This window comes from Nipponia nippon, unplaced genomic scaffold (assembly GCF_047370975.1).
Source record: "Nipponia nippon isolate SJK-2023a ecotype South Korea unplaced genomic scaffold, ASM4737097v1 scaffold_11, whole genome shotgun sequence".
Taxonomy (NCBI): Eukaryota; Metazoa; Chordata; class Aves; order Pelecaniformes; family Threskiornithidae; genus Nipponia; species Nipponia nippon.
The window spans coordinates 17,644,029-17,671,787 of record NW_028262302.1 but is presented as its reverse complement, the minus strand read 5'-3'; the positions used below and the strand labels follow the sequence as shown (position 1 = coordinate 17,671,787).

At 45.6% G+C, this 27,759-nt stretch overlaps 1 protein-coding gene across 5 annotated transcripts in view; it reads left to right on the top strand.

Moving 5' to 3' along the window:
* BCL11B (BCL11 transcription factor B) overlaps positions 1-27,759 on the top strand; it is a 96,226-nt gene that overhangs the window by 10,273 nt on the left and 58,194 nt on the right. For 3 of the 5 annotated variants that reach the window (XM_087747667.1, XM_087747664.1, XM_087747666.1), the window contains exon 2: positions 4,158-4,526. In XM_087747667.1, the coding sequence (XP_087603793.1) occupies positions 4,158-4,526 (369 nt within the window). The remainder of the gene's footprint in view (positions 1-4,157; positions 4,527-27,759) is intronic. The other 2 variants (XM_087747668.1, XM_087747665.1) reach the window with 1 other exon arrangement.

Genomic DNA, 27,759 nt, shown 5'->3' with positions numbered 1-27,759 from the left:
ACTGCGGGACAGGAGAAATAAGGAAGAGAATAGGTTGGCAACTTTCAGATCCCTTCTTACCTTGGTTCTGCAGTGCAAAAAAAATACAAGAAAATAAATTACTGCTGCCTGGACGCAGCCTCACCCAAACCCCGCGAACAAGCATCCACAGTTTTGTCCGCAGAAGCCTGGGCAATGATTTTTAGTAACACAGTCTTTTGCAGTATTAATGGGTATGATTTTGAGACATCTGACAGGCAGAAAGTAGTTAGCATGTGCATTTGCTTTAATACTGGGCATAAGAGTATTGTTTGCACGGGGCACATATGCTCTAATGATGTCACCACGCTGAAGTAGGAGCGCTGGTGGTTTTGCGACAGTGCCTTTATGGAATTAAGGAGTTTGTCCACTGTATTTTGGCATGGTAGGCAGCCAGAGAGTTTGGAGATGCTGCTTAGAGTCCAGCCAGCAAGTGTAATGCTTTTCAAACTAAAGCGAGTTATTTAGATTGGCCAGTTGCATTAATTTCATGAAGCCAGCAGATAATGACAGTGTCACCCACATCCCCGACTCGCTGTGCTCCCTCGGCAGGCAGTGCCAAGGCAATCCTCCTCAGAGGAATCTCTGGGTGCAGGGAAAAGGCCGGGCACACCTTAACACACCTGGAAGAGCCAGGGCACGAGTCCTGGCTGGAAATAGCTTGTTTGCATTTTTTTTTCCTTTTCCCACGTAAGGGAGATGAGATGTTTTCCATTCTCCTTTTTTGTGTGGCTTGATTTTTCCTTCTTAAAAAAAAAAATTAATTTTAAATAAATACTCTTGAGGAAACACCCTCCTCCCCCCAAACCCAGTTACCAACAAACAGCAATAAAACCACAGCGTTAAATTCAAATAATGTGAAGCGACTCATTTGAAACCTGCAGACACAAGTGGAGTCAGAACTTTAGATTAAGACTGGCCTAAATTGCCCCATTGGTATTAAAGGACTCCTTAAACAGCCTAAGATCTTGGCTGTTGTATTAACCGGGCATGACCCGATGCGTTATGGGCTGGACTTGCAGGCTTTTTTCTCTTTTCCTTTGTGAGTTTTAAATCTCTCCTGTAATGTTACTTGAATGTAGGTTTTTAATGGCTTAATTGAGTTATCAATAGGAAGCCTTTTCTTTTTTTTTTTTATTCCGAGTAAAAAAAAAAATGCAAATTGACATGGATAAAATGCATTTGAAGATCTATTCAGTATTTTGTTTTTCATTCTTTTATATATGATTTCCACATTGTGAATAAGGGGATGTAATATAGCTTCTGCATTGTTGGGTGTACGGCTGGTCTCATGCTTGGTGATTATTAAGCTCAAATCAGAAATAGAGTCAAGTAAAAAAATCTTTTGATAGTTTGAAACCCAATTACTACTGATCATGAGAGCTCCGCGTACCAAGAAAACGAAAAGCTGAATTTCGGTAATGTGACGACTGCCAAAATATGAAGGAATACCAGATGTTATTTTAAAAAAGTGCCATTGCAGAGTCCTTGGAAAGAGAGAGTGAGCGAGTGTAAGTGAATAGGCATATGTGGATTTAACTAATATTCAAATGAAGTGTAGAACTGAAAAGAAAGAATTCGCAACAGTTTAGCTGTTTAAACCTCCTTTACGTTTCCACAGACGCCTGGTCAGGACCCTTATCAAATGCAGCAGTTTTGCTACCTTTTCTGAAGAGCACAATTTAAATCGCAGGAAAAAAAAATATCCCTACATCAAAAAGATAATAAAGTTGAGATCTGTGCTTTTCTTTCTATTTGTTATATGTATATAAATGCCAGAATTCAGCCTTTGTAATTTGAGAGACAGACTTTAATCTGAAGGCTTTTCAGGAATGTTAGGTGAAACTAGTAACGAGCATTTTCCCCCTCTGCCACCTTTTTTCCTTACGACCCTTGGTTCGGTTCCTGTTTTCGTGTTGTCTTTTCCAGCTCTTTGTCCCATCTCCCGCGTGTGTATCTGCGTGCCTGTGTGTGCCTCTCTGTGTTTTTTTTTTTTTTTTTTAATATTTTGACACTCTGCTCCCCCTTAATAGGAATTCTTCCTAGAAATAGCGCGCACATTTCTAAAGGACCCTTTTCACAGTCCTTTTCTTTTGGCTCTAAAATGATGTATATGTAATTGGTAATTAAAGGTGCAAGCTCTCTTCAATATAAACAATATTGCTCAATGTTAGATCATTAAAGGGAACCACAGCACTAAATAATTACCTTTTGCATCGTGACACAGTGTTTGCAGGCATCCGCTCCTTCCCAGCAGTCCCTGTTCAGCACAGGGTTATGGTTACATTTTCACTAAGGCAAGGAGGTATCTTTTCATGATATAAATTGGTGAATTAATTACGTAGTATTGTCTTCAAACTCCTTTTAAACGTAGATTAAGGGGAAAAAGGTAATTAATGGTTTTCAGAACGAGTATTGCGCTGTGTATTTGGTAAGCTTGGTGTGAGTTAGGAAACCAAAGCCTTCCCATGCCCATCGTCTTGCTCCAGCAGGATGGTCCGTGCTCAGGCACTTCTCTGGGGTCCCAGTCCTTTTCCTGCTGCCGCTCGTGCTGCTGCTGCTCTCTGCTTTGCTGTTAGTGAGCTCTGATGCAACTTGTAATACAGCTGGTAGATACACCGATCAGTTATTATTCTGGAAGGAAAAACTGGGGGAGATTCTTTTTCTAAACTGCCTTTTTCAAGGCTCAACCATTTTTGTTGCCAGCTAATACATTTCACCTTCTACCTCTTGTCCCTTTCCTATGTGGGTTTTTTCTGCAATTTGGTGAAGAGTGGGACAAAACTGCTTTTGTTTTCAGCCAGGAGGAGAATCCAGATTTGGATTATAACATCTGTTTATCTCAGTCTCACTTTGAGATATTTGTGTGACTTGCTTTCTCCAGGATATCCATAAGCAAACCGCTCGGGCTAATAGAGAAGATTTTTCCTCCTATTTCTGTAATCCTGATTCGATTAGAGGTCTCACTTGCTGATTTACATACTGTTAGTTCCTCTGTTTTGTTCAGCCCAAATCCTATAGTCCTTGCAGAGGCAAAACAGCCTTAGGCAAAAGTCAGTGGAAATTTTGACCGAGTAGAGACCAAGGTTTGTATGATTTGGCAGTTACACGGCAGAACAAGAGATAACAAACCAAAAAACACGTTTTGCCCCAGAAATGGATTGTGATCCATAATTATTTTATAATGTAAGAATACAAAATTACCATTAAAATACCCATTAAAAACACACTGTGTTTTATTAATTGTGAAATGAGAAGTTACTCATTTCTTAGACACTGATGCAGGTCACTCAGAAATGCTTTCCCAGTCTTTGGGGCTAATGGTATGAAATCCATCAGGTCCGTGGGCAAGATTTAAACAAAAAACTTTTATTAACCTATATAGCAACTGCAGAGGTATTGGACATCAGGAAAATGAGTGGAAGATTTCAGGCTCAGCCAATATTCCAGCATGTTAAATAAGTGCCTCATTCCCTTTCCCACTGTACACAGTTTTAAAACCCCTTAACTTCTCATGAGACCGTGTCCTGCTTACCTTACTCTTGCAAACAGTTTGTTGAATTCGTGCTAATGGGTGGTCATTTAACCTTGCCGGTATCTTTGTAATGGGACAAGGTGGTACTAATTTTGCATGCCACATGGAGCCTGATCCTGCTTGTTTGGAGCATGCAAGCATTTTTCCCCCTCTCTCTGAAATAGGAGGACAGGTTCGGGTGCATAAGATTTGCTGGATGGGGCCTTGGCCAGATGGCTGGGAGATGTGGTGTGAATGAGAAGGTGGGATAAAAAGAGAGGAACTATTTCAGAAAGTAACTCGGGGCTCGAACGTTTGCAAAATGGCTCTTTGCTGATATCCTTGCAGCGCTGGCAGCAGTGCGAAGGAGCTGTCAGGAAAGCTATGCCAGGTCAGCCTTTCCATTTTGTTTCAGGCAGGCTTGGTTGCAAAATATATTGAAATCATTCTGGGAGAGCGGAAAAGCTGAAAAATAAAAGATCTAATCAGGGTTGGCTTCTCTGGGGGGGTGGGGGGAGGCTGGGCCTCTCATGATGCATCCTTCAGAGTCTGTGAACATTCAAAGCAATCTCTTTCTCTTCTCCCCTCGTCCCTTTCCTCCCTCTTTCTCCTTGTCCATGTAAAGCAGAGGCTGACCATGTGGAACCGGCACTCGCCGACGAGGATGAGAGCCTGGCAATAGCAGAGCCGGGCGGCATCAGCATCGCCGCAGGCGGGACAGACCCCGACTTGTTAACCTGTGGACAGTGTCAGATGAACTTCCCGCTGGGAGACATCTTGGTTTTTATAGAGCACAAGAGAAAACAGTGCAATGGCACTGGTGGTGCCTGCTATGAAAAGAGCATGGATAAGAGCAGCCCTCCCCCCTCCTCACGCGCCGAGCTCAGGAAAGTGTCAGAGCCAGTGGAAATCGGGATCCAAGTCACACCCGATGAAGAAGACCGTCTTCTCACGCCTACAAAAGGAATTTGCCCCAAGCAGGAGAACATTGCAGGTACAGCATGTTTTACACTCAATCAACTGCCTAGGTAATCTTTTAACGAGAGCCCTCTAGAAAGTGCCATGAAACACAGGCTTCAGTAACAGGTCTTTATAGGAGCCATTGGTCTGGAGGATCCTCACGGCTATGCAGAGCTCAGCAGGGCTGTCCACTCCATGTTTAACTCAGTGTAGCTATCTGCAGAGGGCCAGCTCCCGGAGAGAGCGGCTTCTCAGTCCCCTGGGAGAGCCACAGGGCAGCCTGTACATGTAGGAAAAAGCAGAAAGTTGGGGTCAGAAACCATTTCAGGAGCATCCTTAAGCAGGTAGCAGTGGCGGAGGGATAGGGGACTTTGGTGAGATGCTCAGTCCAGTCCAGTTCAGATACCCTTTGTCACATGCAGACCCACTGGGAAGGACCAAATCCAGACCCCACTGAAGTCAGTGGAAAAATCCTCTTCCCACTGACTGCAGTGGGAAGAAGATACGGTTGCGAGGGCTAAAGCAGGGCTTCATTAAGTCCTTGCTTGTTCCTTCCGCTGGGCTAGATGTCAGCTTCCTCGTCTGCATTGCTGCCTGTGCCGCCTGTCCGAGGTCTCTGCAGATGGCTGGAGTTGGGTGGGCGACACCGCCATTCACATGCACACCCCAAGTGGGGGTTTTGAATGAGGAGACGAGCACAGGCTGGCCTGGGTGAGCAAATTGCAGGCATCTCTTTTTCTAAAACTCTCGTATGTGGTGCAGTTACCATTTACTCAGCGGACCTCCCTGGTTCAGAGGTGGGCAGGCAGGAGATGGTATCCACCTGGGCAAGCTGCTGCGCAGCGGTTCCTGCAGAGCGCCCAGCGTGGGGCTGCTTCCGTCGTGCAGGGCGTTTCTTCCCTCTGCAGTGGTGTGTTCCTCTGTAGTGGTGAAAGGAAGGCTCTGCTCCCTGCTAGTGAGTGGGGGTTTTATGTTACACAGCAGGATCTCCCCTCAAACGGGCCTTTTTTGTTCCAATTGACTGTATCCCATACAGAAGACCAGTGGCAATTTGTCTTTGCTGCCGCTATCCCCATTTCTCTAGGAATTATCCTGTGGCATTAGATCTGATGGTCCAGGATCCTGCCTGTAATAGAGATGTTCCCATGAGGGGATCCCCAGAAGACTTGTGAGAGGCTCCTATCTTTACAACTGAAGCTTAAGAGATTCCCAGTTTTAGCACTGCAGGTCTCCGAGTCAGTTCCTAGCATCTCTGACAGGCTTGGCCATCATATAAATGAGGATGTGGGCTTTGAACTGCTGCAGTCTTCAGATCTCCAGATGATCTGCCTCTTGGGAGCAGGCATATGACACCCATTGAGTATCTTCTTGTCTTCTAGGAATCTTTTTCGGGTGCAGTCACCATCTTGGCATGGGGCAGCTGATAGCTTTAGGGGCATTAGCGGTGGCAGCCTGTGCTGTAGCATTGTAAGCAACCCTACTGTAAGACCTGACCCCGTCCTTTCCTCATCCTCTTTCAGCTTTCCCCATCCTTTTGCAGTTGTGAACGCATCTCCTGGCAGAGATGACTACCTCATGGTGTAGCAGCTTTGAGGGCTAGATTTCCTTCCCATTTGGTGAGCACAGAAGTATTCAGGACCTTCTCCTCCAGCCTGCTGAAGGCCTCCGGAATGGTGCTGAGCACTCTCAATAGCTGTTGATCGCTGTGTGAGCTGATGGCGCTCAGCCTCTTGCAGAGGGTGCTTAGTAAGGTTTGTCCAGGAGACCTACGCTGTAGTTGCAATCCAGATCTCATCTCTTATTAATCTGTGCCCAAGTTCAGTCCATAGTGAAATACGTCAATGGCGATGCCCAGTGCAGAAGGTGCTGTCCCATCCCAGCTTCTGGGGGTCAGCATCAATATAACTAATGCTTTTGCCATGCAGAAAATCTGCTCAGGGAGGGGGTGAAGGCGATGTTCACATGTGGAAAAGGCGTAAAAAAAAAATTAAAAGCCAATCTGGAGCACCTAATCTCTTTCAGACTAAACTGAGTATCAAATGAAAATATGTAGGAAAGATTTTGAATTGAGAAAAATAAAAGGGTTTATCACTTGATTGGCATTTTCTCAGCAGTGCACGGAGATAGGGACATCCACTAAATAGTGCAGTAATAATGCTTTCTCAATTAGGAGCCCAGCTCCGAGATAAAAAGGTGCAGCGTCCTTCCGTATTTTTTTTAATAGCAGCAGATAGTTTTCAATAGTAGGATAAAAGCCTCACATTACAGCCATGGAGGGTAGCCATGAAAAACCCACAGAAGTCATTCACTGGAAAGGCTTTAGTGGGATATACCAAACCCCTTATTTATATTTCAATAGAAAGGCTTTCTGCATTAGCCAAGAAAATCAGAATCTGCATTTAACATTAAAGGTATTTCCCAGTGAGCGGCTGTAGAGCATTGTTGTTAGATTTGTTAAAAAAAGAGACTAAATACGATTTCATAAAAGGGAAACTTAATCTCTAAGGCAGCTTTCTCCCACCCCGCCACCCCCTCCCTTTATTTTTTTATTTTTTTGGTAATAATGCAACAGCCTACAGTATTTTTACTTTATATGTGACGAAAGATATTCTTAGCCTTTCTGTACTGCGACAGGAAGAATGAATTTCTTTATTCCACCAAAAAATATGTAAAATAATCCCTTAGAAGTATGGGGAGATATGTTTGTTCAAAGCATTTAAAATGTTATTTTAATCAAAGGCACAAAACACTCTACATGCTGTGTCAGCTAAAGGAGACCATTACATTTTAACAGCAAATCATGCTCTTTTTTCCCCTCCAAGCCAGCCCCCCCCACTTTGAAACTAACTTTTTTTTCATTAAATAAAAAGGCGAAAAAGATTAAAGAATAAAAAAACTTCAGTGGCTCAAATGTATAAAGTAATTTAATATGGTGGAAGCATTAATTATTTTAGCTTAATTGAATTCTGAGGACTGCAGTAGTTGCATTTTTGTAGACAAGCTCTGTTTATTATTTCTTTGTGTAGATTAACAGTAAAGGAAACATAGATAACTTTCAGTTATTTCTTGTAAAATAAATGTGTCAATTCATGTGTAAAGCAAGCTGTTCAAAGATAATTGAGTCTTTATATTTGAAGAGGGAAACCAGAAATCACCCACTCGCCACTCCGGCTCCCTGAAATGTGCTGCCACCGCTGCTGCCCTCAAATAGGTTTCAGCTCCTCTTCTTGATCTTGTGTTATTTTTGTAGACCTTCTTATTTGGTCGAAATGATTTGTGCGGCCTTCTGCAGTGTGACTAAGCTGCCAAACCTTACAGCTACCCATGGCTGTATGTAGTGAGGGTAGGTCAAGCGCTGAGATTGGCTCTGCCATTGCACCTCTCTTCCCTCTGGGCGTGAGGATGTTGGGATGCAGCACTGCGCCGAGCACTCACCCTGGCGCAGGATGCTCTGGAGTCCCGAGGTCTTTCCTTCTCTCTTTTTGCCTTTCTTTCTTTCTTTCTTTCTTGGTAACTCTGCTTGCTCTGGTCACTGAATGCCTCTTGACCATGTAAAAGACCTTGTGCCGCTTCGAGAGAGGCAGGTAGAGCTCAGGAGTCTGCAAGAATTTGCAGGCACGCAGTGCAGATCTCCACCTGACATTTCTAGATATCAGTAGAGACAAAGGCAACTTTATCTCTGCAATCAGCTCTTAAAAACCTTCTGATAATGAAGTCTATCATCTTTCCCTGACTGGTAAATCCACACTTTTCAAAGCGCTTTCACTTAGTTACCACTGTCCGTAAGGTGTGTGGTAGCGTGTTAGCTGGCACTGGGAGGACGTGACTTGCTTAGGAGCAGTTCGTCCTGTGAAACTTTTTTTTTTTTCAAATTGGCTGACCTGTTTGAAAATCAGTTCTGCCTCTCATACAGAGGGTGTGATAGTATCGAACAGATGTACCAGATAGTCGCACAGCAAAACACGGCCAGGCCAATGAGTTGGCTAGGAGTTATCAGTCACCGCTTCTTTCAGTTCGCCGCTGGCAGGTATTTTGGAAAAAATTAGACCACTGTTGTATTTTATACCTCTTTTTATCTGTTATATTTATCAGATCTTGGGCATAACTGGGTGACCTGTCCTGGCTGAAGAAGGCCCTGGGGAGGTGGGTCCCGCTGTTTTTTGACTGATGGTATCTCCTGTCCTCCTCACGTCCCTGCTGGGCTCACAGGCCACCAAGCTGTTCTTCAGCACGGCTCTCTGAAATGATCCGGATTAAAGAAAAAGTACCCATCAGCTTGTTTTTAATACTGGATGCTTTCAGAGAACCCCGGCAGAAGAGAGAGCCTCAGTGGGGCAGGCACCCCTTGGACTAGACCTCCAGCTTCACTGGCTGGCCTGCAGGCTCCGGGCAGCATACCCTTGTGGACAGAGAACCACACCAGCAGCAGAGGTTCATTAAGACAGCGTAGTTAATTTCTGCAAAGACAGTGCTAGGAAAGGGGAGGGGGTTGATTGGAATTCCTCGTTCATCCCATCCCAGCCACCAGTGCTGGGCTCCACACATTATGTACTTGAACTAGATGTGCATCATGAAAAAAGGCTCCCTGTCAGAGGCAGGATTTAACTGCAACCCCTGCTCCATGAATGTTCATTTCAGGCTTTTGAATGGTAAAACTGCCAGCGAGGGAAACTAAATAACTCGCATGTGCTGGAAGCCAGAGATAAACACCGCCGCAGGTTGCCATGAAATAGGCTATTTGATATATTTAGAATTGTTATTTTTCTCCAAATTAAGATTAGTTAAATCCATGTGTGTTGTGTGAGTGATTGTTAACTCAATGGCATGGATTATCCTTTTTTCAAATCATGACAGCTAATTATTATTGCTGTCTACCCTGAGACATTCACTTACAATGTACCATTATGGACCCGCGCACCCATATTAACTGTAGGACTCAGACAGCCATCGTGATGCCTTCACATGTGAGGCGAGGAAAACGTGAGCTGGAACAGCCCGAGGCCTGCAGCAGTGATGTCGGGCCGGTTGGGAAGAGGTGCCCTGAGCAGTGATGAGCCGGCACGGAGCAGGGGGGGCCGTCCCCTTCCCGAGGCCGCCGTGGCACCGGGTCCTGCCGCCAGCACCTCCCCGGGGCGGTGGGTCTTGCAGGAGTGAGTTGTCAAGGCCAGGCCAGGAAAAACGCTACGCAGGAAAGAAGAGGCTTCCAGAAGTGTGTGGTAACAGAGCCTGAGAAACTCGTGTTGCAGCTGAAATCCTTTTCGTGAGGCTTTTCCAGGCTTGTTTCTTCCCTCACGTCTGCCAGGCTTTTCCTGAGTGCAGAGGAGTTACCTGGCCTCCTCCTCCTCCTCCTCTGCAGCTTCACCAGGTATTTAGCAACGTGTTTTGCTAATTGGTGCGGCCAAGCAGTGGGAGGGGGACACACAAGGAAGGTGTCAGCCGCAGCGGTGCTGAGAGCAGGGTTAACAAGCAAGCCTCCTGCCCCCGGGGACCTCGGTTGAGGTCCTGACTTGGGTCGCGGGGAGAAAAACGAGCCGGGTGATCTCACCCAGAGCCCTGCTTGTGCCCGGGGCAGGGAGGAGGGCACGTCGGGGGAGCCTGGCTCTCCTCCGGGGGACAGGGCACCCCCAGCCCATGGGAGGGGCCCACGACAGCAGCTGCCCTCCCCGGGCTTGCTGTGGTTTCAAGCATGAGGAGGGGCTGCCGAAACGTTGATGGCTTAACGGTGAGGCCTGGTGGACGCTCTTGAGGTGATGTGATCCCCTCTTTTAGGGGATCCTTAGGGGGCTGGTGCAGAGGGCATCCTGTGGTGGCTTGGCAGCCCCCCATCCTCAGCGTGCCCCCTCAGTTGGCAGTGAGGGATGGCAGGGCCGCGCTGCTTGGTGCTGCGCAGCGTGTTCCGCCAAGGCACGGGTAAGCACCCTGCTAATCCCAGCAAGAGTTAAAGGTGAGAAACCTGCCGATTACGAAACCCTTTCTTCCCCTTGCTTGAACTCCACCACACCCATGTAGCACGGCTCCAGCACCCTCTGCTCAGCCCTGGCCCGGGGGCCACCGGCCGCCCTCTCCCTGCCGCCATCTCAGCTTGCCCCCAGCCGTGCGTGTCCTGCCCTGGGTCCAGCCCCGCCAGGCACTGAGGCTTTCCTGGCATCCCCGAGACTCAAGTGTAAAATTAATCACACCGAGTTTTAAAAGCAGACTAAAAAAACCACGGAGGAATATTATGCCCTCGATTCTCCCTGCCGGTTTTAGCTTTTTGTTTTGTTCCTCTCGCCATCCTGTTTTTCAAAGTTATTTTCTGCGCCCTGTGTGCGGTTAGCTGGACTCCCGCGAGGCCGGGACGGCAGGTGCCAGTGCTGGAGGAGCGGTGGGGGGTCGGGCTCGCCCCACTCGCCCCAGTTTCACCTGGGGTAACTCCCCTGAAACCGGCGGTGCCATGCCAGATCGATTGGGCGGCGCAAGCGGGGACCTGCCCCCGAACGCACAGGGTGCTGAACTGCGAAACAGGAGCTCACTGCTGTTATTTTCTCTCTCTCTCTAATCTCTCTTAGTTTTAGTGATCTTTGGTTTTATGTGTGACAATGCTAGGTAAACCCTTTTCGACAGAAGTGCCATTTTGCAGGCTGATGAGAGGCGATTTAAGAAGGTCATTCAGTACACGTGGCCAGAGTCTTCTCGCTCTGGGGTGGATGTGTATTAGGAGTCACTCTTTAAGAGCAAAACTTGCTTGTTTGCACCGGCTTGGCACTGCCGTTAACCTCTTTCGGTTCAGTGGAAGGACTCTGGACTTACTCAGAGGTAGAGCCCAGTCAAAATGTCACCCAACAAAGTGGTTTTTTGCCTTTATTTGGGCCCTCTTGTGAAATTACTTGGGCCATGTGTGGGAGACCAGAAACCGTGTTTATATCTCTGATTATTATTAGCATGGAAAGACTGGTAGATTTTTTAGACAACACTAATGGTAAATGATGAAAAGGCACTGGTCAGCCAGTCATGACTCATTTTTCTTGACAACTTTGCAAGCAACTTAGGAGCAAAGTAAAAGTAGTGCCCAACCATCCTGTAGACTGCTTTGGCATTTGTGTGGACGTGACTAATAGCAATAGGCTTGTGCTCGGTGGAGTATTGACTGCAAGAAAGGAGTTGAGTGCGTTCGCAGGGGAATTTTGCACTGGGATGTAGCTGAAGGAAAGCCGGTTGTGTGGAAGTACTATAAAACAGAAAAGCTCCCATATAGATAGAAAAAGTTGTTGTTCCTCTCCGACAGTGAATAAATACATAAAGGCAGAGAAATGGTTCCTTTGCCTCAGCAGGACAGAAGTGCTGCTGTAGCATGGGGCTGCCTCCCTTCATGTCTTTTCCATAGATTGTTTTCCTTTCTCAGCCCGTGTTTGAACTGTGCTGCCTATGCACACAGTGACCAAATCGGCTCTGACATAAAGGTTGAACCTTTCTAGGGTTTTTTGGAGATTGGAACATTTTTCTATCATAACTGGAGAAAAAAACCCCTGTGAAGTAATCATACTTTTTGTACAAGAAAAGCTTGGATTTCTATGTCATGTCACATAACTTCAAAGGGCATAGATTTGGGGCTGAGTTTCAGTGCTTGCTTCGGTGCCGAGTGGGAAGATGGGAGCCCGGAGGGTGAGAAATAGAGGAGAGAGGCCAGGTATAGAAATAAAACCGTGTTTCTCAGCGGACAACCCTGGATGCCCAGAGAAACTGGGTATCTCTCGGCTTGGGAGACACACGTGCTTGCTCCGACAAGAGCATCCTTTTCAGCATGGTTCCTTCTCCCCGTTCCCTCCCACCCTCCAAATGGTAATTGGTGGGCTGTGCAGTAGAAATGTTATAAAAAAAAAAAAAAAGAAGAAAAAGTGGGTGGGTGGGGTATCTAGGGATTTGGTGTCTAAGCTCAGGAGTTAAGCCGGAAATCCCAGAGATGTAATGAAAACAAAACGGACTTTTCACTCGCGCTGTGGCATTCTGGCAGTGAGAACGCTTTTGTGAGCCAATGTTTTCATTGTAGGTTTTCTCGAGAGAAGTAGTGGAAACGAATCGTTAACCCCTTAACAGGAATGAATGTGGTTGCTGCAGCGGGGAGAGGAGAGCCGTCTTGGCTCCTAGTTGCCATGTTGGAGAGCTTGGGGGTGTGTGTATGTTTGTGTGTAGTGGGGAAGGTGGGGTAGATACCGCTTGTAAGGAGTTTAATAATCTTAATGGCAGATGTGAAGTGGTTACTTAGCGGTTGTTGTTTTTTCCTCTTTGCATGTATGCCTTTGCAGAAAGAGTTGAGCACGATCAGCACAAACCACTGTTAAGCCCAACAGCTCTTAAACTCACTCTTTCTTCTGGCATTTGGTAGCATATTTCTTGAGCGAGAAAAGGGGATGCTGCTCGCCGGTCCCTTGGCAGGGTCATAAAAGCTGCAGATGGAAAAGACCTACCAAGTAGCAGATCCCAGTTTTCTTGCAAAGTGGAAGTACAAGATGCGTGTCTGTCGCAGGCGTGTTACGTATATAGCTTTAAATGTCCAGCAGCCTTGGACAACGTTCAGCCTTACAGGAGTAAGCCCCATCATTAAAAATGAGGGAGTTTGGGGAGGAAGGGAGGTGGGAGTGATTAATTTACCTTAACAGCCACTTTTGGTGAAGAGATTGTGTATCCCTGTCCTCCATGCTCTGATTAGGCAGCATTTTATTTCGATATTTTATTTCACCTTTTAATCACGGCTGGCACTTACCATATTTCTCTCTCCACTCTCTCATTAGGGTATTTTATCTGCACATATTCTTGCAAGTGGTACAGAGCATCAGCCCCCTGCTCTAGCTAAAGAGCATCTCATCTACCCTTTAGCATCTCGGAAGAGCAATTAAAATCATTATACACCTTCTTCCAGCTGTCCGAGGTCCTCCGGTCCAGCCCTTGCATGCAGGCTGTGGGACATTTGGTGCTGTGCAGACTTTGGACGTAATTGCATAGCTGCTGCAAGGGGCTGTGTCTCTGCAGCTGACCTTGCTCAGCGCGTCTGGCCTCTGAATAGATGTTTGCCTTCTTTCTTCCCACTTTGACAGCTCCCCCCCCTCCTCACTCCAGCCCCTCACTCTGCCCCAGCCCACTCCTTGTCTGCTCACGTTGGGAAAGCACCGCGGCGGCAAGGTATTTGTGGCTGAAACTGCCTTGGCAATGAGCAGAGGCTGAGGAGAGCGTCGGTTCTCCCGTACGCCGCTGTTTGAAGAGGGGAAAGATAAGAAAGAAAAGAGATGCTGCTGAATAAATGATGGTTCTACATGTTTTTTATACCACACTGCTTTCGTAATGGTCATTTAAACAAGGTGGAGTCGTGGGGGAGGAGAGAATGAGACTGCAGTCAGGGATTAAACAGCGCTGCTCTTCTTTTAAGACATTTATTATTTTCAGAGTCAAACCTGTAGCCAGCTAATGTAACTGTAAAAGTCTCCTTTGAATTATTGGCGAGGCGCTCTTAAGTCTTCTGTTATAGCTGATGTACTTGCATGCAGGCAAAATCCAGATTTGAATTTAGCACCTACTTGTTTTATTTTCTTTATTAAACCAAGTCCCGGCTCATTTTTTCCTTTCAATACCCGCTTTTCGTTTCCCGTTTTCTAGAGTGCCCTATTACTAGCTCATAAAAAGAGTTAGAAACTGAAGGGAAGTTTCCTGAGCAAGAAGGATTTTTTTTTTTTTGGCCTTTTTTTTTTTTCTTCCCCTATGGCTTGGCCCAGAGCCAACCTGTCTTTCAACAAGTAGAGAGCCATTCCAAGTTGAAATTTATAGAGCAGAGTCCAGGTTCAAGGGCTGAAGCCCGCCAACAGCTCCAGCCTCTTTGTTACTGATTAATTCTGCAAGCGGTTCAGCTGGTTTGCTCACTTCTGCCTGCTCTTCACAGCACCGCAGCGCTTCCCAGCCCGCTGCCGCTGCTTCCCCCTCCCCTGCTTTTCAGCAGCAGCGCTTTCACCTCTCACTGTACAGCGTCCCCCCCAAATTCATTTTAACCCCATGCAGTCCAAGCTGCACCGAGTCGACTTTATGGTAAAATTATAAAAAATCCTTTCTCTCTGCTTCCCCCTCCCCCCCTTTTTTTTTTTTCCTTTTCCTTACAGCTAATTTTAAATGTCTGGAGCTTCCCATTTCACTTCAGCTCATATTAATGATTGCTTCTTGGCATCGTTTGGAACCCAAGTTCCCAGGTTTTAATTAGTTTACTCAAACACATGCAGCGGGGCAAAATAGTTTCTTTCAGCTTTACCTGCAAAGGATGTTTCCCGTCTCAGCGAGGGGGTTTCCCTTGCGGAGGGATTTGAAAGACAGAAGTTTTCAAGTGGTCTCAATATGGGGCCCCACAAGAGTGAGCGTGGGAGGTGAGGGGGAGAACGAGCAGGAAGAAAAAAGGAGAAAAAAAAAACCAACAAGAGTTTGGGAAAGTACCTTGAAATGAGGATGGTCCCAATCCTGCAACAAACTGGATGTCAAAGCATAACCTTATTGACGTCAGTGGGGGTTTTGCCATCGGCTTTAGCGAAGGCAGGATTTCATCCTTAGCCTGCGCCGAGCTGTAGGTACGCCAACGGTCCTCTCGCAGTCAGCGGGATTACTGATGTGCAGAAAGTTAAGCATGTCTGTAAGCGTTGGCAGGATTAAGATCTGTGCTGGTATTTTCAGACCAAGTGAAATGCATGTGGGAGGTTTTTAAAGAAGAAAGTGCATGGGAGTTTTAAAAAAAGGAGAGTGTAGCCGAGCCTGCCATTTTTAAGTGCCTTGGGGAAAAACCTGGGTTGCTATTAAAAATATCGGAGGACTAATGTGTTACTAATTGTGTCACAATTAACTTCTTAAAAGTATTCGATTGTGAGTCCCAAGAAAATAAAAAGAAGGGGGTGAATAGCTAGAAATTCAGTCCTGCATTTCAGTTTAAACATTTCTTTTTTATTAACTAGAAATAAAAGCAAGCCTAGAGGTTCACTTTACCATGCATCTTGGCTATTCTGCTCCTAGAAATCTACTTTTGCGTAGGTTATTTAAAGAATTAAAAAAGGATGACAACAAAGAAAAGAAGCTCAAACCCAGTAGCTGAGACCCCTGTATGTGGCTCTACCACAAAGCTCTTAAATTCTTGTTTAAACATTTCTCCAGAGCCGTTACTCAGGAAATAAAAATGTGTGCTGTTTGTCTATAGCAGATTAAAAGTTTACCTTTAATGTGACAGCTTCTCAAATCTAGTGTCGGAAACATGCCTCTATTTTATGGTATTATGAAACAGGTCTGGAGCAGAAACAATATATTTAACTAAGAGAGAATGAGATAGAATTTGTGGGTTTCTTTCTTTAATGGTTTATAACCAGAAACCTTTTCTGTGTCTGTCTCTGAAACTTTTGTGCATACAAGTGGCCAGCACATGTAAACCACACTTTGAAATTTAACAGTTAACCTTAAAAAATCTTAAGTTCAGCAAAATGGAACTTTTTTTTTAGTCTAGGGACAGCTCTTTGTAATGATCTGGCAGAGGAATCTGAAGTTGTTTTTTTTTTCTCCAAAACATTCATAATTTCAGCAGTAGAAAACTGCAGCACACCCGAGCTCTGAGACGGCTTTCACATCTGCCTCCGCCTGTGTGCCGATTCCCTGGGGTCCCATTTATAACAATCTAACAAGATAGTATCTGCCTTTGAGTATCAGTAAATATGGCTAAAGATCACAAAACTGTACGCATAATTGTTCAAGACTAAAAGGCAGAATATAGTGTTTGATTAATGTTTATGGTACAGGGCCTTCTTGCAGAAAGAAGTTAAAACAGTAACCCCCAAGCCCCCCTAAACCCCACCCTGAGCCCCCACTCCATCCCCCTCAGACTCCACTGAAGGATGCTGTCCTCATTGTGCAAAGTTCATCATTTAAGATGATGCACTTCATTTTTGATTTTGAAGTTGATCGAGGATACTCGATGGGAGCTGTTTCTGGAACAAGATGCACAAGGTAGTGTTCTGTTAGCAGCGCCAGTACACAGGAGTGAAGGACGTCTTTGCTGGCCAGCATAAGCACCCATCCCTCAGGTCAGGCGTCTTTTGACAGTCTTGGGCTGGCCTCATCCTTAGCACGTCTGCTCTGTGGATGAGGAAAAACACTCTCAATCCTCAATGCTCCCTATCTCAATTAACGCTCATTAGAAATATTTAAGCAGGGGGAGGTTATGGATGCAGCGGTGTCTCAGAGACCCCTAGCAAAGGCGCCTGCTTGTGTTGGAAGGACTGATGAGCTGGATGGATGAGGTCTCCGCTGGCGCTGGAGCCTTGCTGATGCTCAGGCTAGGGTTTGTGCCGGCCACCGGCAGCTTGCAGCAGGCGTTGCCAAGGTGGGGTGATGCAGCAGTGGGTGGGTTGTCCCCGCTTCCTCCACTGGAAGCTTGGGAACTCCTAATGTCTTCGCTCTTGGGAGACTTCCCTGCTGTCTGGAAGGGTTTATTTTTTAGGGTGATAGTGAGTGGAGAATGCAATACAGATGGATCTGTTTCTCTTTCATTAGCTCTTTAAGACGCTTTTTAAAATGTGTTTGCTTGCTTTTCAAATAGTAAATGTCAGTGTTTCAAATATCACTGTTAAAAAAAAAAAAAAAAAAAAAGATCTTTGAAAAAGCCCAGGCCAGGACTTTGTTAAAATGCTGGTCTAGAAGTGGCAAAGGTGACTCTGGACATGCACAAAGAGGGGAAGATGTGGGGCAGAGCCGGTGCTAGTTTACATTCAGGGCTGGTCCCTGTTGGAGGCTCCTGCTAGGGCAGAGCCCAGAGCAGGTCCTGCGGGGGGAGCCAGTGGCAGGGGAGAGCTGCGCCCAGCAAGCGGGGCTGGGTGCTGGCGAGGGTGCCCGCGGGGTGTGCTGAGCGGGTGGCTGTGACTTCTGCAGTGAAAAACCCATGCTTTGGGGAACGGGGTAAGGGTACCGAGAGAAAACCTGGAGGGGCAGATGTGTGTATGCTCCAGCGGAGTTTGTTTCTTACCGAGGAAACTGTGGCCTTTGGGGCGAGACGCTGACTCGAGTGTGCAGAGCACTGCGCTAGCAGAAATACCACCCCAGCGTGCCATCACGGAAGAACCTTGGCACTTCCAAAATCACGCTTGAATACTTCTGTTTCCCACCCTCCTGTCCCTACACTTCTCCCAGCCCTGGCTGTGTGATGGCAGGGATGAGCAGAGCCTAAACCCCATCCCCTGTAACCCTTCTCTAGGGCAGCTTTGTGTGGTTTGATGGGTAAAGTGCAGGGGACTATCAGCCCTTTCTCCAACCCTGCAATCCCACCTTTGTTCCCAGGAGTGGAGCAAGTCCAGGAATTTTTAGTGCTCGTTGCTGTTGGTTTTAACCCTCCCATCTCTTTGCCAGTGCCAGCTTTAAACCGCCCACAGGAGATATGCAGATAGGCACTCTCATTTCTCAGATGAGGCAGAAAAGATGTGAATGGCTTGATTTTCCAACGTGCCCGGCTGCGTCCGGCGGGGGCTTGGGGCAGCCTGCTGTGCTCAGCACCCCTCTGGATGAGGCCACAAGCACTACCATCCAAAATGACAGCAGGGAGCGGGTGATGGCAGCAGGGCTATCGCTGGGAGAGCCTGCCCTCTGGTTCACTGCTCACAGCCCTACCCTTTTGTGCACGCACTGATATTTTTGAACAAGCCCAAATCCTTCCGGGTCTCCGTGCTGTTAGCAAGTTCCCCCCCTCCCCAAAGTCCTTGGCAAAACGGTTGGATTAAACAAATGTGAAATCACAGGCGGAGCACCGGGGAGGGCGGCAATCTCGCCCGTCCCCTCTCGCAGCCTGCGCACCGCCGGTGAGGATGGATGGAGGATGGGAGGCTTCGTGCCACTTCCCGGAGCCTCGGCAGCGTTGCCGCCGTGGGCATGGCGCCAGAAGATGGCTTCTGCCTTGTAATTGAATAAGGATCTAAGGAAATTTCACTTGCGTGCATGCGATAGGGCCCTTCCCCGCACGGGGAGATGGGAGCCCCAGAGCCGGGTGCCTCGAGTGAGATCCTGTCTGAGTTTGGCTGTGTTGGGATGAGGATGGGTGCCCTCATCTCCACCGCGGGTGTCAGTCCCAGGAGGAGCTGGGACTCCTCCGCGCTGCATCACCGCAACTGGGTGCTGAAGAAGAGGAGGAGGCAGGGAGGAAAGGGGGGGGAGGGGGGAGAAAAGAAAAGATCTGTGACAAAATCATGCGACACCCACGTAAATATTGTTTGTATGAATTGGGTCCTTCATCTTTTGTTAGCAGCAGCTTGTTAATTAACAGCAGATTAGTGCTGCTTTCTTCTGACACATGAATATATTTTGGGCTAGAAAATACTTGTACTCAATAAAACTGTGTGACTGAACAATTCAGAAAGTACCAGCGGAGCGCCGTAATGGATTCCCTTTTCATCCCCTCCCCCCCGCCTCCTCCTCCTCCTGCTCTAAATGCAAGCAGATTTCTGCAGTCTAGTGCAGAAGAGACATGTTAAACACAGCTAAATAAATCATGTTTACTCTTGGCGTTCTTGGTAGTGAAAAATCTGTTGGCTGTTTTTACTTCCTTATTTCTCAGCATTTGCTTCCTACCTGTTTTTGAGCCTGTGCCCAGAAATAGTAGTTTTGTCAAACGAGTGGATTATGCCAACCAGCAGTTCCCTCTGCCAAGGAAGCTGCTGGATCGCAAAACCCGGTGACTTCTTTCTTACAGTGACACTGAGATTCTCCCCCTTCCTCCCCCCCCATATTAGAATATAAAATAAAAGCATTAAAATCTGGAGAAGGAGAAAAAGTAACCAGATCCTGCCAGTTTAAGAGCCCAGATTAAGGAAAGTTGAACTTCTGTTCCAGAAGCCTTCCTTTAAGCTGTTTGTGGAGGTGAAAGCACTGGTGATAGCAATAATAGGAACCAGATATTTTCCCTTTCTCGTTATCATTCCTTGTCCCATTCCTCCCCCCACAAATGGTGTGGGTTTCGTTTCAGCGTTGGGTTTTTTTTCCCCTCTACAGAGAGCTTAACAGCTGGGAGGGAGAGGTAACCGCGCCTTTATTTTAACCGAGTTGGCTCGTGGGCTCTGCTGTTGCATGCAGCGGGTGAACTCTGGTTTTGAGGCCGCATTCTGCTCCTGACGTGCGCTTCTGGGCGGCCCCATAAACCTCTTGCTCGAGTGAGGGCTGCTGAAGGGGCTGAGCTCCCTTTGCAAGGTGGGGTGAATGCAGACATGACAAAGCCAAGCACAGGTATATGTGCACGTATATATATGTGTGTATATATATATGTGTGGCACATCCACTGTCATCAGCAGAGCTGTGTTGAGCGGAGGGGAGTGTAGCCCAAAAGGTAACTAACTCTGTTTTGATGCAATCCTCTTTGACCTCGGGTGGCAACTTTTTTTGAGCCTGGACCCATCCTCCTTGCTGCTGTTACCCCAGATGTCAGTGATCCCAGATGTGACTGTAACATGGATTATGAGCCTGGTGGACTTTCCCTGTTTGGTTTTAAAATTAGAAAAAAGATCCTTTTTCCCATCAGGGCTTTGCATGTATTTACTCTTTGATCACATTGGAAGGGCCTTATCCTGTCTCCGGAGGAGCTTTAGTTCTGCTTTCAGTGGTAACAGGGATCTGGCCCGTGCTGAATATTAGCATTTTAATGGCTTACTTAAAACCCCCTTGCTGGTACACTCACAGGGCTCCCTGCATGAGCAGAGTCCAGCTCTGGGGTTTTGCAAAGCCATGTTGCAGGCTGCAATGCCTGCTGAAAGAGAGGAGCGGGGATGGCCCATTTGTCATAGATTATTAGTACTGTCAATAATAACATGTCTACAGAAGCCAAATTAATTCCTTCGTCTACTTTACTAAGTCCGAGAAATGCCAGATCAGTTTCAGAACAGGGGAAAAAATAAACAGAATCAAAGTTTGTACGTTATGATTCCTTTGAATTTCTGGTGGGAATACTCTGCGATAGAAATGATATTTCCACAGAGGCATTGGCTGCCAGTTTGCTTAATTACATTAAATAGTGGTATAAACCTCGGCAGAACATAAACCTCTGTTACAGCCAGTCATTAGAATATTGAATCATAAGGAATAATGATACCAGTGCTAACGTGTTATAACAGTCTTTATTATATTAGTGATTGAAGTGTTATTTAAAAAAATAAGGTTTGTTGTAGCGGTTTAGGTGTGTATGCATATTTTCTCTGATCACCTATTTAAGAGACTGAAGCCTGGATTTGAATTTATTACAGGGAAATAAAAGGCTTGCTTAGAGGAAGAACTACTAGATCGCTGCTTATGATTTTACAATTTGATTCCGCTTGTCCTTAAGGAAGGTTCATAACGCTTACTTCGGAAATGCCATCTACATCTAGAAAATTAGGGTTAAAAGGACTACTTTGTTGAAACTAATTACAGAAGAGTTCAGTTTTTTAGTTGGTGACATTTTAGAGATTTTGCTTGTAATGCAAGAGGTTATAGAAAGATTTGGTTAGAATGTGATATACAGCAATAAGCTGCCGTTTGAGTATATTAACATTTTCATCGGAAACAAAACAAAAACCCACTAGCCTTTATTTCACTGGGGTGATAGGTATGAATTTAACATCGCTTCCTCATCCTGACCATGGATGTTTGAAGGAATTCTTCTGCTTCACCTCGGTTTGTACAGTATCTCTGTTTTGTTACAATTTTTTTTTTTAAAATACACTTTCCTGTGTAATCAACTTCAGCTTCCATTTCAAACAGACCTGATAATAAAAAGACTTTTTGTGTCTTATACTTCTATCTTACGGAGAAAGATGCTATTCTGTACAAATAAATGGGTGAATTGGGAGTTATGGGGAAATCTGATCCAGAAAAAAATATACCTCAGAAAAAATGTCCTGTACGCAGAATGGTTCTTGGTTTCTTGTAGTTGGCTTTGCTCTTAGTTTTGTGTCATACTGAAAGGAGTAAAGGGTTCTTTTTATACCGTACTTGTGTTTCACCTCTCCTGATGCAGGGTTCAGTTATCCTGTCTAATTAGCACTTGTGACTGGCCAAATTCTGGTTGGATCCAAGTCTTTGGGTGAAGCTTTTCATTGTGCTATTTAGCAGCAGGATTGGGTGCAGGTTCGCAACATGCTTCCTTGTGCAAATTAAATGTCGGTTTATTATTTCCCTTCTTTAACTTACATTATAGTCTGAACTAGATTCCTGGTTGCTCGTTTATTTGTCTGCTTTCTTTTGTTATTTAAAAGCTAGTTAATTTTCTAGCCTCTTTTCCATTCAGAGAGCATTATTTACTCAGTTGTGCTGGTGTCCAGTAAATTGAGGACTGAAGCTTCAGATCCTCAGGGTTTCCCTCATTTGGTGGATTGTTCTACCATCTCCAGCTGATTGCTCTGCTCACTTAATTTGACAGATTCCGTTATCAGACTTGGGCCCGCTTGTACACATGCAGCTGGATTGGTTTTCCCCGAGAGATGCAAAACTCAAAGGGAATCCTCATTTTAAAAATCTCTGTTGCTTTTCTCCCGCTACGATCGCTTGTCCTGCTTTGCTTGTTTAAGTTTGCTCACTGTTAGTGAAATGCTCTGCTGAGTGTGAACGTGGTCTGTGCATAAGGGAAAATTTGCAAATTATAAACGTGCATGTTAATGGGACCCCCCCAAACACTGTTATATTACTTGAAGTGTAATGTATGCATTTGCGCTAGGCAGGTAGACTATTTTTCACATTGAAATTCAGCACTTATAAAGTGCCTACACTTATACTGCTTTTGGCAAGGGGTGAGTGAAAAAAACAGGAGCTGTGATTCTCTCCCAGAGCTAATTGTGCCTGTATATTAAGTTTGTCCATCTGTGCTTTGCAGGGACATCGGCATCACCTGATGGTCCTCCTTCATATTTCCAGCACTGAAACAGTTAACAGTGCTGCTACTTAATATATTGCTGTTACAGAGTCTTTTTAGTTTTCAGGACATTTAATGAAATCAGGTGGATGTCATTAGCCGATTTTCACAGATGGGGAGACTGAGGCACAGAGAGGCAGAGTGACTATATCTGCCTCACTTTCCCCAGGTTCCCTCCCCTTCCAGGAATTGTTCTTGCTACCAAACAGCTGAAGAGCTGCTGAAGCTTCATCCTGCCTAATTTCACCATTCTTTTTTTATTTATTTATTTTATTTTAGTGTGGGACAGGGGAAAAAATTCAAAAGTACTAGTAGAAGGCAAACTTTAGAGCAAGGAGGAGATGCTTACCCGAGGAGCAAATCCTACTGTTGTCTTTTCCAGAGGCTACGTTCTGCCCGAGGATACATGTGTGCAGTGCAGTGTCTGCTGGTGCGAGCAGGGCTCAGTCCCGAATGGCCGAGGCAGCAGAGAAGTCCACCAGTGTTACTGACTCCTGCCTATCTGGGGCTCTTCCCTGGCCACTTCACTTCCTTCATTTTAGCCTCTTGACCATGCTCTTGTGGTCAAGCTCTCAGATTATTTGTAGTGGTATTTCTTTTTCTAGCTGCCTTTATATATTATTTTGCCCTTTGGAAACAGCTCTTTCCATCCACTGAATTCCTTTATTAATTCCAGGGCCTGTTAAATTTCTGTGATCGTCTATTGGGGTGGTTATATGTTTCAATTACATCAGGAATATTTGCTGATATATAGAAATATTCACGGTATAATCAGGACTAAAAATTTTAATCCCCACAAGGATTTTTACAACCATTGAAACTCCCCAGGACTTAATTACAAGAGTTGGGGAACAAACTTGGGAAAATTGATGAACTGTTTATTGTCAACCCTTTATGCCTTTTGGAAAACAAACTCCACAAATCAGGGTGATTATTGTTATTTGTTAGTTCATTGCGGTAGCTTCTGGACATTGCAGCTCAGATCAGGGCACCATTGTGTTAGGCATTCTGCACCCCTGGAGTGAGAGCCAAGCTCCGCTTGGAAGCATTTTGGGGCTGAACGGACCAGACAAGTGGAGGGTGGGAAGGGAAAAGCCGAGCTCTGGGAGGGGATGTGCCATCGCCTGGGTGGCTCGTGTCCTGGGGTGTGTGCCCTGGCCCCCTTCCCAGCCCAGAGCCCTGTCTGCAAGACCACCCTCCCGAGAGGAGAAAACGCCCTGGTTTCCTATGTTATATTTATATCACATCTGTTGATATGCTGTATTTACTTACGCCTTATGATATTTCAGGCTCAATCTGCCCTTGTTTCCCCTGCTGTCACTCCTGGTTGCTCTCATAGCAGAGGGGTACAGTCGTCCTGGGGCAAAGCCTTGTGTCGGTGGGGTGGGCAGAGGGCATGGTGGGAGGAAGCGATGAATGCAGCCTTGGGGTGGGCGAGATGCCTTTTTCTTGTGTGTTTAATCGGGGTGAGCCACGATATTTCAGTTTTTTGCTTAGCTTTGTGTTCAAAGCACAGGTGAGGGGCTGGGAGCAGGTTTGGATGAGCATCAGGTGGGAGGGGGGACGGGTGGTCCTGCTGGAGCCCCCGCAGGGACCCGGCTCATAGGGATGCTGCCGATGCTGCTGTGTGGCACCTGGATGCCCACGCGGGTCTCCCAGCTCGGCGCCCGAGCGGGTCCAGTGACAACCCACACTCCCATTTCCTAAAAGACCGGTTTTGGCACTGCATAAGCAATCTTGCAGGCATAGTGTGGGCTACTTCTGGGGATCCACATGGTCTCTTAGGTAAGTAAAAATCTCCACAGCCTGCCCTCGATGTCTGAGCCTCCAAAATGCCATGTGCAAATATGTGGATGACCTAAAATGTGGATTTTTATGCAGTGAGAAGAGTTGCATGCTCAAAACAGGATATTTAGATATATTAGGATATTTATTAACCACACGGGGTGTTCCAAGCTCAGTTTATTTATCTTTGTAAAGTGCTTCCAGATCTTTGCGTGGAAGGCACTAGAGAAATGAAAGGCGTATTATTATTATTATTGTTGTTGTTGTTGTTATTATTATTATTATTACAGCATCTAACTACTGACAGGCAACCACAGCTGCATGCTCAATTCAAGCCACTTAAATTTAGGGGCTGATTTTTACAATATTGACTCTTAATACTTTTTCCCATTGACTCCATATGCTGAAATGTGTGTTCACCTGCCCTGCTGAAGTATCATTATTCTCCAGAAATATGTAAATGGGGTGCTTTTAATGAAAGGAAGAAAATGTGGCATAAATATTAAGTATTCACATTTATATGGTAGAACTCAACTGCCATTTAAGAAGGGCTTCAAAGCAACCAACTGTATGAGCTGGTAGTTGCTTCTCTGTCATTAAAAAAGAAAATGCGTTGATTAAAATAAAGCCAAGGAATCTCATAGACAAAGGATAACATTTACGGTGTTCAAGGGTCTGACACGAGCTATGAACAGCCCAGGAAATGGAGAGCTGAGTTTCACAGTCAAACGTTTTAATCAGTACGGTTGTGCACAGCCGCTGCCGCGTGTGTGTTATGTAATATCACACTTCACCCGCCCACACACACCTAGAGACAACAGGCGTCTTCGAAAGGTCTTGGCATTATTCAGAGGAAAGACTCCCAGCAATACCCCTGCATGGTGTTCAACCTTATCTTTACTTAGTTTAGGTGTTTCTTCTTTTTTTTTTTTTTCTCCTTCCCTTCTCCTTTTTTTCCCCCCTTTTCTTTCCTGTGGTACATCAAGAGCGGGTATTTTTGTATCTCCAAAAATGGAGCAGATATGAGGGGAAAAATCCCATTAGCACCATGATGTGTTTTCACGGCAGCTCTGAAGGTTCTGGTCATGGCTGTTTTGTGCATTTTGTAGCATTGTCCTCATGCTGTTACTATTATTATTATTATTTTTTATTATATATTTTTTTTAAGTAGAGTTGAAATGTTACATTCCGAAGACATCAGCTAATTATAAATGGTACACAGACTATGCTTTCTTTAGATTTTAAAATAGGAAATAATTAACCAGAGGTTTTAAAGATCTGCGGAAAAGCCAAACAGGCCTGTGAAACCCCAGGATCTAATAACAAAGAAGGTGAGTCGGTTTTCCAATGCCGTAAGAGTTTGAAGACATCCTTACTCTGGCTTTTGAGTAACAGAAAGAGCTCAACCACATTTTATCCTGGTATAAGGTAGCCCTGAAGTTAACTGCTTTTCCAAAGAAGACAAAAAAAAGGGATGTTGCTGGCTGCTAATTAGATGTATTTTAACTGCAGCATAATTTTAGCAGCTAATATTGTTATTCTGTGCTTCAGTGCGAATCCTTAGTGAAGCTATTAAACTGTGAGACCCTGAACTTACCAGACATTTTGTAACGTGGCTGGATTTTTGTATCCTTGTTCAGAAACCTGTGGGGAGTGGAGGACCTTTCTGGCTCAGACACGGAAAACACATTTCTTACCAACTGATTACCAGGGTGGGCAGCTGAGACCTCCTTGCACCCTCCTTTTGCACTTTCTTTTTCCTTTTTTTCCCCTGACAATAATATTTCTTTTTTCTGTTGCTCTCCCTCCCTCCTCTCCCAGGCAGTGGTCAAGCCCTGCGGTGCACCCTCTAGCCGAGGAAGGGGATTTAACCGCAGGGACCAGTCTCGGTTATTTCGGGATACTTCTGACTCCTGCCTGTTGTACACAATAAGTTGGCTGTTCTCAGTAGCCGGTAGGCTCTCAGCATCAGGCAGGCTCCTGCTTTTGAAAACCAATAGCCCACAGCAGACGGCGGACTTAGCCATCATTTTCCTATCGGTTTCTCACCCAGGATTCTTACTTTGTAATTGCTGGGTTGGGTTTCTCAGGGTTTGGATTTTTCCCCCCGCCTTCTTGCATCGGTTGCTTTTATTCTCCTTTGCACTCTAAAACAAAGTGACTGATACAATATCCAAACTGATGAAAAAGAACGGGATTTTTTCCCCCTTTATTTGCTCAGATTTGAATTGGGTTATCTGCCTATCTTGTTTATGAAATTTTGTGCTGTCTTTTCTGCACAGACTGTGACTCCCAAATCTTCCACAGCTCCATTTCCATATTCCTGCGTGCTTGTTCTTTGTTAATCACTTGGCAAGCGCTTATTTGAATATTAAAAATTTCTTTAATCATCAAAGGCAGGAGCACAGCTTCATGAATATTCATATTTTTTTCCTCCTCAGACTGGATTCTAGTTCATTACCCTGCAGTAAAGCCAAACAGTCATCAATCGCGCTCATTACAGCCGCTGGCGTTTTGATTGGCTGCCTGCTGCTGGTAGCCCGCGTCCCCCATCCTCCCGCTCTCCTCCATGAGCTGTCGTGTACCTGCCAACAACAACAAAAAAAAATATATCAACAATGCAAGAATAAATTTCTCCGGTTGAAAAACAACTTTGCAAACTTGTCAAACAGTCCTCGTCACTTTTTTTTTTTTGGTTTTACACCAAAAAATTAAAAAAAAAAATTAGAAGGGAGAAACTTGAGCTTTAGAGATGAATATTTGTCAAGAGAGTTGACGTAAGTTTCATTTGCATAATGACTTTGTACTTCTGCATTAATAAAATTTGCATATGAAGCCATGTTAATTACTCCTGATCATGCTTTTTGCATTCATGCATAGTAATTTTCTCCGACTTGTGAGAATTAATGTCTTAGCATGGGGGGAGGAAGGGGGGGAGTTGGGGTACTGTCAAATTTCTGTGCCAGTGCCCCTCACTCACACTCTTTCTCCTTCTTGCTCACCCATCGCTGTTCTTGATCTATGACTCATTTATGCATTATCATTCGAAATTCTTTGGAGAAAGAAATGTATCAATTCAAAGGGAATCCTTGTCTGCCAAAAAAAAAATCCCTGAGCAAAATATAACAAGAAATCCCTTCCCTGCCCTCCTTCTTCCTTCCCCAGCGCAGCCTTTCCATTTCCAGCTCCAGCAAAGTTTTAGTCTTAGAATCGTAAGTTGGTGCGGGGGGGAACTGCTCCAAAACGGCTGTGTGTGTGCTGGGGGAGGAGGTAAAGGCTGGTGTGCAGGTGTGTCTGGCTGAGTGCCGGACTCTGTGCGTGAGCGTATATAACAACAGCGTGTCTGCCTGTACCACTGAGTTCTCCTGCCGTTCCTGGGGGATGCCGTGTGTGTCCGCCACTTGCAGGGTGTGCATGGCATGCATTGCTCTGCTAGTTGCTGTTGGAAATGTTTGTGCCTCTGTGTCTCTCTGCACTCTGTGTGTGTACACGTGTGCTTGTGCACATCTGCTTTGTTAACTCTGTTGGTGTCTGTGTAAAAAGACGTGAGAGAAAGATAATAATATCAGGTGGGAACAGT